General features: G+C 41.3%; 1 protein-coding gene across 7 annotated transcripts in view; it reads left to right on the top strand.

The window, feature by feature from the left end:
- DDX4 (DEAD-box helicase 4) overlaps nt 1–15,832 on the top strand; it is a 115,040-nt gene extending 99,208 nt beyond the window's left edge. For all 7 annotated transcript variants that reach the window (XM_075932449.1, XM_075932451.1, XM_075932452.1 and 4 more), the window contains 3 exons: nt 4,116–4,386; nt 4,566–4,673; nt 15,095–15,832. In XM_075932449.1, the coding sequence (XP_075788564.1) occupies nt 4,116–4,386; nt 4,566–4,673; nt 15,095–15,172 (457 nt within the window). In that variant the 3' untranslated portion in view covers nt 15,173–15,832. The remainder of the gene's footprint in view (nt 1–4,115; nt 4,387–4,565; nt 4,674–15,094) is intronic.
- Nucleotides 15,833–16,632: the final 800 nt, after the last annotated feature.

Below are 16,632 nucleotides of genomic sequence, written 5' to 3'. Positions count from 1 at the left end.
GTGCCTGCTGGGTCCCTTGCCCCGTCACAGGGTGGAATCTCCATCCCTTGAGGTTTTCAACTCGGCTTGACAAAGCCCTGGCTGGGTTGATGTAGTTGGGATTGGTCCTGCTTTGGGCAGGGGGCTAGACTTGATGCCCTCCTGAGGTTTCTTCAAGCCCTATGATTCTATGATCATTTAGGTCCACGCGCTCATAAAGCGCAACACTAAATACCATTGCATCTTTTTAATGCCACTGTCTGTGTGTGTTAATGTTTTCTGCCATTTCACCTATGTACTTCCCCATTGAACTGGCAGACAAAGGCAAGTCTTTTATTCTGGAGAGGATTGTGTCTTTACTGGGCAAGCCATTGAACAAAACATCCGAAGAACTGAGAGAAGCCTTTTCCACGAGTTCAGTTCCCATGCTAATGGCCTCAATTGTGATGAGAGATGGTTGGGACACTATCAACCTAACATTTAATGACGATGCAAACAACTCTTTGTGTAGATTCCTGTTATTGCCTTTGATTCTTATCTGCTTCATTTTAACTACCCAATCTTCAGGTGCTTACTGATTCCCAGTTCTGCCATCCTGTTTTTCCATGTGATATTTCCATACTATCTGTTCCTTGTTCTCTGCCCCTTCCTTCCCTATTTATTTCAGGTCTGCACATCCAAAACTCAAAACTCCGGTCATAATACCATCTACATATTTTGTTAGTCTATAAAGTGCTACCAGACTATTTGTTGGTTTTTTAAGTTTATTCAGATCACTTTAGTAACTTGAATTTAAAACTCTTGAAAGGTAGGAGACGAAAGTCTTATTTATCTTCAGAGAGGAGGAAACCAGAAGCAGTCAAATTAAAGCTGTCCATACCAAGTTAGTTGTGTCTCACAATGGAGGGAGAAATGAACAACTTCAGTTTTCATTACTTTAAGTGTACTTTAAGTCATGTGGTGCTAGTGTAATGAAAGTATTACAGAGCAGGCACAAGCATCTAGAGTTGGCTTTTCCAGTACTAGCCTTGACGTCTCATGTTAAGTAATAAAAGGTGGCAAGGAGATGGAGCAAGAATACATGAGGAAATGAGATCAGTAATATGTCATTTTTACCATCTGCTTTTTCCTGCGGTGATCTTTTTTCTTTTCTATTTTTATCTTCATTTCCCTGTTTTTTTGAAGCTCATGGAAGTTTGGTTTTACTTTCTGGCTCTGGGGCTGAATGTTTTGGTCTGCCTAGAGGTATTGTAAGGCATATGGAGGGTGGGGGAGAGTACTTTGCTCCAAATATGCTTGGATTCCTACCTAACTCCAGAGATGTAAGAGTAATGTTGTTCTCTTAGACATTGAATCCTTGGCTTCTTACAACATTTTTGATTGTGGCATTTTCAGTGAGGAATAATGCTCCCTGGGCCTGGAGTGAGAGGGATGTAATTTTACAAGCCCTCAAATTCCTCTTCGGAATCTGTGGAGTTCTGTGCCAAAAGTTCTGAGGAGTTCTGTGCCAAAAGTTAAAAAGTCCTGGCATCATAGTTTAAAATTTTGCATATTTGTCAAAATACTGCAATAGAATCATGCCAGTTTGATTTATTTTTATAATTTATTTTAAAATGTCAGCAAGTATGTTTGTAATACAGACAAATTCAGAACATGTTTTTGACAAATGCAGTAGTAAGCACATTAATACAGAAGTTTGCTTAATTAATTTGAACTACGGTACAGAAGTGTTTCCTGCACTGTTCAGAATCAGTGGAAAGACTTGGGGGAATTGGGGATAATGGGGGAGCTGAGGGAAAGGTAAATGGCTGGGAAGGAGCCATGGAATGTACCTGGAGAACTTATGGGTACAGGTAGGAGACGTATGGAGCATTTTTTGAGTGGATGAGGAGCGATTGTTGAACTTTCCCCCATGCAGACTTAGGCGGATTTCTAGTTTTTCCAGTTTGGTCAGTCACATTTGCCCCTCTCCCTCTGGGTTCCTGTACCCTCATTCAGCCACCTCATCTCATCCCCATGTGTCCCTGCACTCACTCCCATGCACTCACTCCCATTTAGTCCCTGCCTCTGTGTGGTCACCTAACTAGTTTCTGTACCCCTGCGCCAGTCTATATCCCTAGTTCCTGAGAAACCATCTGATCGAGTCCCACCCCCATCAGCCTTCCTGATATTCCATATTGCCGTACCTGGCCCTTTGGGTAGGACATTGTGAGGCATGCAGTTTCTTCTCTCCCTTTCTTTTTTTGTAGCTGGCTGCTTGGTTGATGCCATTTGTTCTGGCACCAAAGCAGCTCCTGTTGAATGAAGGTATTAACACCACCCCACAAGAATGTATTTTCTGCAGAGACGAAAACAAAATTTGTGGTTGACATGAATTCTGTACAATGGTGCAGAGTTTTCCAAGGAGTACTTTAAGACATTAGCAGACTGGGCCAAATTCATATTGGTTGGTTAGAGTCAAAATGCTTAGGTAGCTAGACTTGTAGCCTCTTTTTGTTTGGAGTAATTCCATGCCCACCTGTGTGCCCATCCCAAAGTGGGATGTGATTTAAAAGATTTAAGTGTAATAATTTATATTGGGGAAGCAGATGTCAACCACTGCTAATAGTACATCCTCCATGTGTGCCTTTTGATCTGAGCTACCTTGTTTCCATTTTATTGCTAGCTAAATAGTCTTTTAGGGGTAAGAGAGTGATCTATTGGGGCGGAGGGTGTCTTGTACAGTACAAGATGGAGTAGCAGTCCAGTATGTAGGGCCTCGATGAGGCTGGGGACCCTGCCTATATTCTTGAATCCATGCGCTCTCTGAGGATTCCCAAGGGAAAGATGAGCTAGTGGGGAGCATCTAAGATATTTATTTTTTTGGATTATCTGTGCTTTAAGTGTAAGAGCAGTGGTGTTGAGAATCTTGTGTAGTGCATTATAATACTAGGGGCCCTCCTGAGTGTTGTACTGTAATTCAGAAGGCTTACATCTTGGGTTGGAGATTTTGAGAGGGTATGTTTAAGTTATGGGTGAGTCTGAAGGGGAGTCAGCACTGAGCCTAGGGGCTAGGCAGCTCTACTGCAGAATCCAGCTCTTTTTTTCTAAGCAAAAGGTCTATGGCCTAAAGGTATTTACAAGGCCCTAAGTATGCCTAGGCCCAAAGACTTGGTGGAGTAGCTATGCTCCATTTAGCCTCTGGAAGCATATAACACCTAAGGACTGATCAGACAGGTTTTTTCATGACAATGTAGTGAATGGTTGGGGGAGTAGTTAGCTGGGATCAGTGATGTCCTCTTTTAGGGCTTTGGTAATAAGGAGCTGGCAGAAACTATCTTGGCTATGACTGGAAGTTGGTAGACTGATGCTTTACTGGATATGGGTAATCTTGAGTTTGTCACAGCAATACATTGATGCAGCATAATTGCAAATGTATATTGAAGCAACTTCAGTATGAACATAAACATCACTTTTTTTTTTTTCCTCCAAGCACAAAACTGATCTGCAGTTTCCATCATTTTTTCTTCACATTTCAGGCTGTTCCTTCTACACACTATATTGTGTCCCTGAGCAAAGTGGGGGACCCCTGCTTCACACCTCCAGAAGGGACAGGGCCTTGGTCAGAAGGGGAGGGGCTGGAGCTAAGCAGCTGTCAGCGATTCCTGGAGTGCACAGCACTGCCTGCTGGGAATGATTTCAAGGGACCAAGACTCCAGTGGGCGTTGCTGCCACACTAGCAGTGACCAGGAGCTCTGGCCCCTTTTGTATTGCCAGGCCCTGGAGTGATTATCACCTTTGCCCCTACCCCCATGTCCCTTGCACCTGTCCCTGGGCATTTTGCGAGAGTGCTGCGGTGATCATTGTACTCTCAGGTCTGACCTGAGGTGCTCCTATCGAAACAATTTGCTGGAAGTCTGCAGAGCTGAATTTATCTCTAAAGGTACAAGTTAAGCATCCCTGTTGTGTATTTTAATAGTTTTACTTCTCAGTGAAATGTTGCCAGTTTGGTTGTATAACATTTGAAGCATTCATTAACCAGTATAGCCCGCATGTCTTAATATGCATAGCTTTTGTTGATCTTTCACTTGCTGTATCTTAATCTGTAGCATTTAGAGAGAAATCTGTATTCTAACCAATACTTACTTTGTTTTCAGTGATCGAGAGCAGAGAGAACGAGAAGAGGCTCTTTGGGATTTTCGCTCTGGAAAATGTCCTGTGCTTGTTGCAACTTCAGTAGCCGCAAGAGGCCTGGATATCGAAAATGTTCAACATGTTATTAATTTTGATCTTCCTTCCACTATTGATGAATACGTTCACCGAATTGGACGAACTGGACGCTGTGGGAACATTGGCAAAGCGATTTCTTTCTTCGATTCTGTTTCAGACAGTCACATAGCCCAACCTCTGGTTAAAGTTCTTTCAGATGTATGTTGTCCAGTTTTTTACAACTTAACTTTAATATGTTCTTTTTTTCATATACTACTAAGACTTCATTATAATGTATGAACTAGACATTTTTTCTGTGATGCACTTGAAAAACTCTTAATACGTAGTTTGGCAATCTAATTAGCATTTAAATTTGAGTGTTTTTTTTTCTTCTGTAGGCTCAGCAGGAAGTTCCATCATGGCTGGAAGAAATTGCTTTTAGTACTCATGGAATGGGCTTTAGCAATCCAAGAGGAAATATCTTTGCATCTGTTGATACTCGAAAAGTAAGTTTGGAACAAAAGCTAGATCCATATCAGTGTAGAATGCCTTCATTTGTCCTTTAATATTGTAGTTTGAGTAGCTGAGACAGTTTGGTCAAGATGGCACTTGAAATAATAAACAACTATGTATAGAATTCAAGGGTGAAGATAGACAGTTCTCAGGTGTTACAAAAGAGCCTGAATTTTAACTTTGTATTTGAAAAGGAGGCTGTTTTAAGCTGTTTCTCATTCCCCTGCCCTGACACTTAGCTATACTGAAGCTACTAACCTAGAAGCAGCAATTACATTTGTGGAATTGTTGTATCTGCCTTGCGTGAAGGAGATACATGCTGAGTTCTATTGAGCTGCTTTAGTATGGCTCACTTGTTCATCGTTTTGAACTGGGAGGTGATGGTGTATATAGAAGTGAGCACATTGCTTTTTATCTAGACATGATAGTGATGGGCACAACTACGAAGTTTTTGTAGAACATAGATCCTGACGACTCTTCTGATTTCAAGACATTTGGGTTCTCTGTCTCCCTGTGCATACTGGGAGCAGTTCAGATTTGTCCATGAGACTCAGGGCTTGGCCACCTTCCATTTCAGCCCTGCATTAAACTTTTCTACCTGCAGTGCTGAAAACTAAGTCCTGGTTCACTGTTTCCACCTCATTCGTTATTATTGCCATTTCATTGTATAACTTTAGGACAGGATTGGCCGATATCTCTCCTGTCCCAAAAATTCCTGTTTGTTTTTTTTTTTTTGACCAAATGAGCCCACTTTCTTCTGCTTATCCTGATTGTGTCCGAGTAGGCCATAAAATGAAACCAAAGGCTAGTGCAGCTGATCAGAAAACACCTCAAGACCTTTAGAAATGGAGCTCTTCCATAGTTCTGGACATGAACTGTTGGGACCTTCCTTTCATGCCACATCTCCTGAGATGCCTCTGATGATGGGGGCCTGTTTAGACATAGAAGCCAGTTCTTTTTGTTTCTTGAGACTCAACAAACTCCACTGAACAAGATCTGATAACGTACAAGTCCAAAAATTCCCTCAATCTCTTGGTTCAATCACTTCTAAAAGATAGCTCTAGCATCTCCCTCACTGACCAGTGGAAGGCCTGATATCTTTTAAGGATGTTCCACTTCACAGTGTCTCAATACAGATCAGATTTCCTGCTTCCACAAACACTTTAGGGGCTAGTATGTCTCATTTCTCAAACGCCACCAATTTTAAAAAGGTGGATACAGAGGATGATGTCTGTGCTGCATCTCGTATAGCTTCAGGTTACTCCATATCTGGCTTCCTGGTTTCTGAAGAATGGAAAGATCAGCGGACCTGAAAGATATCATCTAGAGTTAAGGGTGTCAAGGCAGTTTCCCACTCTGGCAATCAGAGTGCAGAAAGTGGGGGCCCTCAAGAGACGTTAAAACATCTTGCCTCTGTCGGCTTCTGCTTAAAAGCTCTCCAAGGTCACAGATTCCTTGGCCTTCGGAGGTAGCTGCCACCATCCGAATGAGGGGGAAAAAACTTTTCTTCTTGAACCCAGGACGGAAGCACTTGGTAACTTTTTCCACAGGGGTACCCCAAACTCTTACCACGAGAGCTTGGAAAAAAAAAATTAATCTCTGATAGCTGACTTCTCAGTCTTAGGCATACATACACAGACTACCTATTGCCTTCCAGGACATAAGAATCAGATCATAGCCTTAAAGGTGATTTTATTACCAAAACAAAAAGACATACTTGGTAAAGCATACTTGTTTGCTAGGTGTTACAGAGCAACTGAGGAAAAACAGATTAAAGCACAGAGAATTGTTTCCCTGGGATTCAGTTTAGTTACAGTGTATTGCGGGGGGGAGGGAGAGAGAACACCTGGACTTAGCACAGAGCAGTTCAACCAAACAAAGAAAATAAACTGATCGTGTCTAAATAGGGAAAGTTTATCTATTCAATGGTCCTTGAAGTACAGATACATGAAGTAAGTAGGCATATGGTATTCCTGCTTGGTTTGATTCATCTTGTTCCCCCTAGCTCCTGGCTTAAACTCATAGGCTATGTCTAGACTACAAGCCTTTTTTGAAAGAATCTTTTGAAAAAGCCTCTTTTGAGAGAGAGCATTTAGACTACAAGCAGACTTTTTGAAAAAGCGAGCCGCTTTTTCTGAAGTCTAGATGTTCTTTCGAAAAGCAAAGTTCGCATTCAGTAGCGCTTTTTTTTGAGTACTTTCGAAAAAAGGTGGTGGTCCTCGTAAAATGAGGTTTACTACAATCAGAAAAACTACCGCGTCCTTTCAATTTACTTTAGAAAGAATGCAGCTGCGGTCTAGACACAGGTGAAGTTTTTTCGAAAAAGGCTACTTTTTTCTAAAAAAAACTCTGTAGTCTAGACACACCCATAGAAAACAATACAGCAAACAGAGTTTCTTTCAAGTTTAATCTCAACACCTTCTCCCATTGGCTCTCCTGGCTGCCTGCCAACATCTCCTAGCTACCTGAGTTTAAACCATTTGCCACTGAAGGCTGGAATGCCCAGAAAATGAAAGCACTCCTCCCATCCATCAAAAAAGGGCAAGAACCTGTCATTTGGAATAGTTGGTGTCCAGAGCCATACTTTGTATTCTAATATAATTTTAAAGTCGATCAAGGTTTTAAACTTTGAAAGACAGGATAAGTCAATGAAGATTGAATTGCTAATGTCCGTGAATCTGTCAAACTATATTCTGTTTGGCTCTCGTCAAAGCAGTTTTTTAATTTTTCATTAAATTCACCATTTCCCATATAAAATAATACCCATTACTCAGTACTTTAGTGAACACACTGAAACTGACTCAGAAGTTTCTTTAGAGAACACATTAATCAAAATGCAATGCTTGTGGACCTCTCTGTAAACAAGTCAAAGTCCCTCTGTTTACAGTGTTCTGAATGCTTGGCATTGATGATTTAAGGAAGAGCTCTTCCTTTGTCTGAGAATTATCAGCCTAATATCTGATCTATAAGGAGACAGGCATTGTCTTCCCAATATAGAAAATTTTTAAAAGATCTAGCATATATAACATCATTATATTTTACTTATAGATACTTAGGTCTTCTGCTCTCACGAACAGGGATTACTCCAATGGCAAGACTCTACACTAGAGTGTGTGGTTTCTTTTAAGGGTTTGGAACTATTTCCAACAGCAGATGCAAGAGAAAATGAAGGTACTACCCAAACTTATGCAGTCCATCAAGTAGCTCATATAGAAAAATCATATAAGGTTAAGGTTGGAGGTGGTCAGAATATCATCTAGTGAGTCTAACCCTCTGCTCAAAGCAGGACGTAGATGTTAGAGAAGAAACAGGAAACCCAAGAGCAGATGGAGTAAATGGACCTCTTTATTGTAAATACTGGTTCCACCTCTTTTCCCCAACATGACGTTCAGAGTGAGCAATGATTTTGGCATCAGTTTCACTCCTTCATCCATTTTCGTATGTTTAATTCACACATTTATCGCTGTTTCCCTTAAATCATTATTTAATCATATTAACTCCTATACAATGACTATTAACAGGCACATGATGAATATTATTACCCCTCCTCCCCCGGTTTGTTTACAAAATTTTCTTCACTACAGATTTCCTGAATCAGCAGGTTACAGAGATTACAAAGTGTATGTCCCTGAAAGTACTTTTATAGAACAAGTGAGAACAAGCAAGAAGAAAAACAGTTATTTCATGAAAGTTATAGTCGTAGTGCAACTGCATGTTTATCTTTATAGGCTGCAAAAATGAAGGGAAAAACATGTTTATACATCAGAAGGGACAATGCCTTCTCTGGCCAGACCCCTACCACTATTGTATTGCCTTCCTAGACACACTTGGGTTCAGTCAGATAAAGTTTGCAAACATCCTTTCCCAGATTATCTAAATGATATCTCAAGTGTAAAGCTGGCTAGCTCCATGGAGGCCATCCACATCAAAGGAGACACTAAAAAAAGTATGCTGAATGAACTATCTGCTAATAAGATAGCAGATGACCGTTTCCAGACTACTGTACCCTTCTGACTTGTCTTACAAAAACATCAAGCAGTTCTGTGGCATCTTAAAGACTTATTTTTGGGGGGCATAAGCTTTCATAGGTAAAAACCCAATTTGTCACATGTCCAGTATATTTGTCTGCCTGTAAATTCCGCTTCATGCAACTGATAGTGAGCTTTTGCCAAAACCCAAGTAAATACTTAGGATGCCACAAGAATCATTGTTTTTGTGGATACAGACTAATACAGCAACCCCTCTGATACTTTTCTAGATGATATCCAGGGAACTATGTAGATGTATTTACATTCATTTGAAACAAAGTTGAGGCTGTACAAAATAATTCCATGTTTACCTTGCACCATAAGGCCATGATCATGGAAAGACAAGGACTAGAACAGAATCTTTCTTTTTTTAGGTTGATTTTAAGAAAATTCATTTTTCAGCTTCTCTGTTTCTTTATAGGATGGCCTGGTCTTGGGTCTGGCTTTCAACAATTAGATCTTATCTCAGAGTTAAATAGTACACTTAAATCTCCATACTGTAGGTGTCTCATCTGGGAATGCCTGTAGTATGGAGGAGGAAGTGGCTGTATGTGTTGCCATTCCCCCTCCCACCAAGCTGGGTGGGTGACAGTGTGCAGAGCTGCTTCATCTGAGGCTTTTCCCCACCGCTCCCATTGCATTGAGGGGCAATGTCTACGAGTGGCAGGGAGCATGGAGCTGTGTGTGCTCCCAGGAATGTGATGGCAGGTAAGCACCTGTATTCTCACATCCAGACCCAATAGCAACCTCCCAGGCCTGGCAAAATCTTTAATTGAGCATATCTGGTTTCCCAGAGTTACTGGATTTAAGAGGTTCATATATATTATAAATACAAGCTCTTAGAATCATAGAGCTGGAAGAGACCTCAAAGGTCATTGAGTCCAGCCCCGTCCTAGGCAGGACTAATCCCAACTAAATCAACCCAGCCAGGGTTTTGTCAAGCCGAGACTTAAAAATCTCTTGGGATGGAGACTCCACTACTTCCCTAGGTAATCCATTCCAGTGCTTCACCATTCTCCTAGTAAAATAGTTTTTCCTAATATCCAACCTGGACCTCTCCCACTGCAACTTGAGACCATTGCTCCTTGTTCTGCCATCTGTCACAACTGAGTCTCTTACAAGTCTCCAGTAGATTATCTAAAGGTATTCTGCCTTGTCTTCCATACCTGGGATTTTGTAAATGAATTCTGAGACACAGCCATTGAAACCAGTGACCTCTAATGCCCTGTATTTTCTTCAAGACATATTTAGTTGCAATTATGGCAGCAAAAATCTCCAAAATGACTGCTCTTGGAGGACACAATTCTTGGTAGAGGTAATCTTCAAGAACCAGGTTTACTTCATATATAAACAAAAGTAGCACATTATTCCCCTGTTTTGTACAAAACCATCAGTGCCCCAAATAGAAAATATAGCTATAAGAGATGAGCAGTCTAGTCAGAGTTCTTCTAGCGATTGGCCACATGGTTTCTACTTACGGTGTTCATGTACTCAAGACTGGATGTGTTTTGACCAGTATCTGTTGAGGATGTCTGCACTTCTAGCATCCACTTGTGAGCATAAATGATGGAGTGGACCCAACCATCCCTTAATTTCTTCTTCTTTCCCATGACAGCAAGGTGGAGCCCTTGCTGTGCCAGATTACTTTTGACCTTGTGCATCTTTTTCCTTGATGCAGTTTAGCAGTCTTCTTTATTCAGTGCCTTAAAAATTAAGAACAACAAAATCCCACCTCTATTGCTATTGTATTTAGGGAACTCAAGTTACTGGGATCAATTAGCAGTGGCTGAATTGTTGTCCTCAAGGTTCAAAACAGGCCCCTCTTAAGATGTGGCTATTCCATTTAAAAACACAAATCCTATCTGTCTCTATCTGATGGGGAAAGGGACACATCCCAAGTATATAGTCAGATCTTTTGCTCCTTTTTCACCACCATCTTTGAATCAAGAGAGATCAATCTTGATCTTTCTCCTGGAGAGCTTAGAAAGAGCCTCCTTGAGACAAAAGGCCCTACCGAGCCTGAACAGCTTTGGTTGGTGCTTTTGTGGGCTGTGGCCCTACTCCAAGCTCCTGGTGTTCTTTCTCCAGGAGACTGAAATTTTTTAACCACACTCACGTACAGCAGCCTAGACCTTCCTCATATCCAGCCTCAGAAAGGGGTAAAAAAAAGTACACTATAGAAACCAAACAGGAGCCTATGTCATCATCTGTTGGACCTAGTAAAATGAATACAAAACCTGACCATGCCACAAAATCTCTCATGCTGCTCATCCAGAAGGCAGTTCATGGCTCACATCAGGTCCCTTTAAAGTATTGGTATAAACCAGTCACCAAGCACCCAGAAGTGTCAATCCATACTTCCTTGTTTCCAGTTTCTGGTGCTATTATCTGTGCACGTGACTCTTGTGCTAATGACTCTGTTGCTGATACTTCAGGTACTTAGGCATTGAAGAGATTCTTTGTACTGGGCAATAATTCAGTGACCACCCTGACAATCACCCTTGCTGCTCTTTTTTGACATTAGGAAACAGTTTGCCTCAGTAATGATGGGTGCTGCTACTCAGATTGTGGTGGATATTTGAGAAACCCTAAGAAGGGAGGGTGGGGGAGAATCTATGGCCTGTGAGCTGCTTTTGACATGTCAGTAATTTTAATCTAGTCCCTGGGCTCCTGCTGGAGAGTGGGGCCTGAAGCTTGCCCTGCTCAGCACAGCTCCCAGAAGCAGCAGTATGTTTCCTTTCTGGCTGGCCTGTATGCATAGGGGCAGCCAAAGGGCTCATGCCCTGACCCAAGCACTGCCCATTTCCTGTGGACTGTGGCCAAAGGGAGCTACATAGGGGTGCTTGTGGATAGGAGACAGCACACTGAGTTGTCTAGTTGTGCCTCTGCAAAGGAGGCAGCTGGAAGGGGGGATATGCTGCTTCCAGGAGTTGCTTGAGGTAAGCTCAGCCCAGAGCTTGGACCCTGAAGCGCCCCCCACACATACACCCGAAACTCCTGCTCCAAGTTCCTCCTGCATTCTGAGTCTCTCAGTCCCAGTCCCAAGTTCTCTCCTACACTTCCAAACCATGAGTGCCAGAGTCCCCACACACTTCTGTGTTCCAAACCTCTTGGTCTCAGCCCAGGCCCTCTAGCACCCTAAACCTCTTGGTCTCAGCTTGGAGCCCTCACTCCCTGGTGGGCTTTTTTTCTCTTTAAACATCCCTACTCCAGGCTTGGCTAGCACACTCCTCTTCTTATCTGTGGCACCCTCATCTAAAAATCAGGTAAACATTATGGTGGCTTTAAAAATAACAAAGGCTTACAACAATGGCTACAGGAGACACAGATCCACCATGACATGATTTGTTTGATAGGAGAGTTCCATACTAAACTGGGTTTTTGAATCTTTGTATCAAATTATTAGGCACTTGTACAAATGAGGCGATAATATTTTGATAGAATAGCTCCCACAAGAACACATGGAGGTTCTGAAATCCATTGTATCTGATGCATAGCTAGTGATCCAAATATTACTGTGTATTAGGCATTTCTGACAGTGAATAGACACTTTGGTTGCCCATACAAGTCTCCATGCTTTTATATTCAGGAATAGTAAAAGAGATAGAAACAATCATTGATGACCTTCCCATTTGAATGTTGTGACCTTTTTAAGGTGTCTGTGAAACCATTCTCAAGTTTGAGCCACACGGTACTTGTTTGCTCTTAAGATAACACAGCCAAATCATAAAGCTTCACCAGACAGAGGCCCTTTGCTTACTACTTTAATCCACAAAGGGACTTTTCTGCTGATCCCAAAACCCAGTGTGAAAAGTAAGTTCTAGTATCAAGTGGAATTATTCACCTATTGTGGTGGTCTTCCTTAAATGATCCAGTCATCGAGATACAGGTATCCTGGATTCCTTGTCTCCTCATGTGAGCTGACTACTAAATATTTGAACACTCTTGGTGCTATTGCAAGGCCAAAGAGAAGGTTTTTGTATTTAGTAAGACACTTCTACTTTGAATTGGAGATATTTTGTATATGCTGCATGAATCATAATGTGGAAGAAGTCATCTTGCAGGTTGAGAATCATAAAATTGTCCTGGGGTTCTAACAAAGGAATTATCAAGGAATGGGGTCTCATTCTAAATCTGAAATTTGGAATCACTCCAAATTAGCTCTTGACAGTGGCATAAAACTAGCTGCTGCGAGGCTGATGTTGGATGTTCAGTAGAGGAAGAAGAGTAAAAGGGCTGCTTGTGTTGGAACCTCTGCTTCTTCCTTGGCAACTTTTGACAGTTTTGAAGACCTAAACAATAGAATTCATAGAAATAGATCTGGAAGGGACTCAGGAATTAACGCCTTTTGTTGACAGTTCTGTCGACAGAAGGCATTATTGCATCTACACTGTCCTTTGTGTCTACACTCTCACGTTGACAAAGCAGCTTGCTTTGTTGACAGAACTGGATGTAGTCTAGACGCTCTTGTCGACAAAGCCTCTGTTGACAAAAGCCTGTAGTCTAGACGTAGTCTAGACATACTCTGACAGGAAGTTTTTTCAATGTCTAGCCTAAACCTCCCTTGATTCTGGTTTTCTATTGCTTCTTGTGCTATCATCAGAGGCCAAGGAGAACAATTTTTCTCACTCCTCCTTGTGATACCCTTTTGGATACCCGAAAACCGCTATCATGTCGCCCTCAGTCTTCCTCCATAGGTCATGTTCTCTAGACTTAGTCATTCTTGTTGCTCTTCTGTGGACCTTCTCCAATTTCTCCACATCTTTCTTGAAATGTGGTGCCCAGAACTGGACACAATACTTCAGTTGATGCCTGATCAGTGCAGAGTAGAGCAGAAGAATTTCGTCTCGTGCCTTGCTTTCAACATTCCTCTTAATGCATCCCAAAATCATGTTTGCTTTTTTTGCAACAGCATCACACTGTTGACTCATATTTAGCTTGTCTATGACCCCTAGATCCCTTTCTGCAGTACTCCTTCCTAGACAGTCACTTCCCATTCTGTATGTGTGAAACTGATTGTTGCTAAGTGGAGTACTTCTCGTTTGTCCTATTTACCGTAGCCCATTTCTCCAGTTTGTCCAGATCATTTCAAATTATGACCCTATCCTCCAAAGCAGTTGCAACCCCTCCCACCTTCGTGTCCTCTGCAGACTTAAGCGTACTCCCTATGCCAATAGCTAAATCTTTGATGAAAATATTGAATGGAACCTGTCCCAAAACAGACCCCTGTGGAACCCCCCTTGTTATGCCCTTCCAGTAGGATTGTGAGCTGTTAACTACTCTGACAATGGTTAGTCAGCCAGTTATACATCTGCCTTATAGTAGCCCCATGTAAGTTTTATTTGCCTAATTTATTGATAAGATCATGCACAACCATATCAAATGCCTTATCATGTGAAACCATATCAAATTAATAGGAATCAGATTAGATCTGAGAATAGCAAGGAATTATTTACTGAGGAGAGGTTCTGGATTTTGGTAGACGTCAGCCATCTGTACACTTACCCATAGACACCTATAAAAGCATGCCTCAGACTCTATATGTATCCCATCACACACTGGACTTCACCTACAGTCCATTCAAAAGTGACTGAAATCAGTACACATCAGATATCACATGGACATGAGAGTACAGGTTGCCTGAGAATTCCTTACAAATAGACCACTGCCAGACATAAGGCTCTTGATTCACCTGAAAAGTCACTTCCATTTAAATGTTCTACAACTCGGAGCCAATTGCCTTGTGTGCACAGTAGTTTTCTAACTCTGCTGCATGCATTGACAAATCAAGTAATGACAGACAACACAACTGTAGTGATTTATTTCAAGAAGAAGCACAGTTCTCCCCTTTGCCTTAGTCAAGAAAATTTTACTCTCCAGAATTGACACCTCATAACATTCCATCAGGTAGCTCTATCTGCCAGTCTTACAGAATGTCCTAGAGCATCAACTTAGTAGGTAATTTTCAGGTGACCATGAGTGCTGTCAACAGCTCGATCTGGAACAGCCTCTTTCAAAGATGGGATTATACAAGAATAGATCAACTTGCTACAGACTAGATCAGGAAATACGCTGGGGGGATTGCAGTGGAGATGCTTGAACCCAGGAATTGTTTCCATATCATCTGGTCAAATACCAGAATAGGCATCGCCAAACCCCATAATCCTGTGGACAATCCTGAACTGCCTTCATTTCCCAGGAGGCAGCCGCAGCCCAAGTGCCTGACACTGGAGAACAGGTCAGTCTCAAAAGGGAAATCACTAATGGATTTTCTGCTGGGCGTGCATACATAGTCCTGTTGTATAGTTTTGACTCAGTTTAAAACAGATGAACTTCTAAAATAAAATTTAAATGTATACAAATTAGTATCAACTTTTTTTTCCTAGACTTTCCAAGACAAAGACATGAACGCAGGAGGATTTACTATGTCATACGCTACAAGTGCAGCTGAATCGTGGGATTAAGACTAACAAGTTCCAAGTTACAGATTTTGGTTTTCATACAAAAGCTTTCATTTTTTAAAAACTTGTAAATTGAGTGATGTTGCACTTAGCTAGGCAGGAAAGGATTTAGTTATGTAAAATATTTAATGTTTACAGAACAGTTGGTGTTACTGAAAAGTGGTGGTTCTATCAAAAAATGTGGATCTACTAAATGTATAGTGTTCCATAATTTGATTGCTACTTTTGGAATACTTTGAGAGACATTTTAGCAAGTTTCATGTGTCCTGGAGCAAGACTTCTGTTCTTGAAAATATATTACAGTAACTATCATTAAGTGTGTTTACTGATTATACCTTAGCAATGAGTATTCTTTGTTGCGGAATGAGTGAAATTTCCCTTAATTGTGTTATTTCTAAAATGAAAACAGTAGTTTGGTCCAAATTACCAAATTCACAAATCCATGGCCTATATGTGAACTAAACAACCATTACAAAAAGATACTTTGAGAATGAATATTCCAACATACAAGACTTAAATTTAAAATTGTAATTGCACAATAATTGAACTTTACAAATTTGTCAAAGGTAAAATAGTGTGTGCGCCAGATAACATCATGTTAGCCTATAAAGAGCTATTGCAGATGACTGCTTGTGAACATACTTAATAAAAATGTGAGGATCACGTGTTGCGTTAGTGATTTTCACCTTAAGTTTGATGTAGGCTTTTATAATGTTCCCTTCCTACACATGAAGTCTTTCAGCTAAATACTGAACATTGCATGTTGTAGTCTAAACATACTATTTCTGTACAAAACAAAAAGGTCACTGTATCCATCCTGAATTTGACTGTAGCAAAGTACAAAACAGAAGTTTTTTAAAAATCAATCTCAAAACAGCAAAACTCAGATATTAAATCTTGATGTCTACTAGACATTAATATCATTTTGCCTTCATATCGACTTAAGTGTTTGTAATTTTAGTAGGTGATAGTAACGTTGCCCTACATGGCAGAGGATTTAGACTGGGGTAGGGGGCTGAGCCTTCCCAAACAGCCAGACGTGGCTACACTCACGCTTTGCTTTCAGGCTCCCTCCTGCCAGTTCTCCTGTCCAGTGCAATGATTTTAGTTTGGCTGGCAGTCGTGCTCTGAGGCTGGGTGTTATGCTACTTACCCTTCTAGAGCTGGGGACACTTGCTTGGGGTAAGTGGTTAGGGTGCTCCGAGTTCCAGTGGTGGTAGCACTTGGACTAGCCTCTCCAGTTGACATGTTACTCTGTCCCAAAGAATAGCTGTCTGGGGCCTTTTTCACAAATCTTGTTTAACAAACTTTTCCCATTGTTTTTCCTTTTGTTCATGCGCTCAGCAGCTGGGTAAGCCATACTTAAGTTGATACCAAGACCATGTAACCTAGAAAGGTGACAGTGTATGTGTATGTTTACCCTCCTTTTGTCTGGTTCTTTTGTTCTGCAAAGCAACTAGAGC

The sequence above is a fragment of the Pelodiscus sinensis genome, chromosome 6 (genome assembly GCF_049634645.1).
Source record: "Pelodiscus sinensis isolate JC-2024 chromosome 6, ASM4963464v1, whole genome shotgun sequence".
Lineage (NCBI taxonomy): Eukaryota > Metazoa > Chordata > Testudines > Trionychidae > Pelodiscus > Pelodiscus sinensis.
Note: the sequence above shows the minus strand (reverse complement) of the source record. Positions and strands in the feature narration are given on the sequence as shown.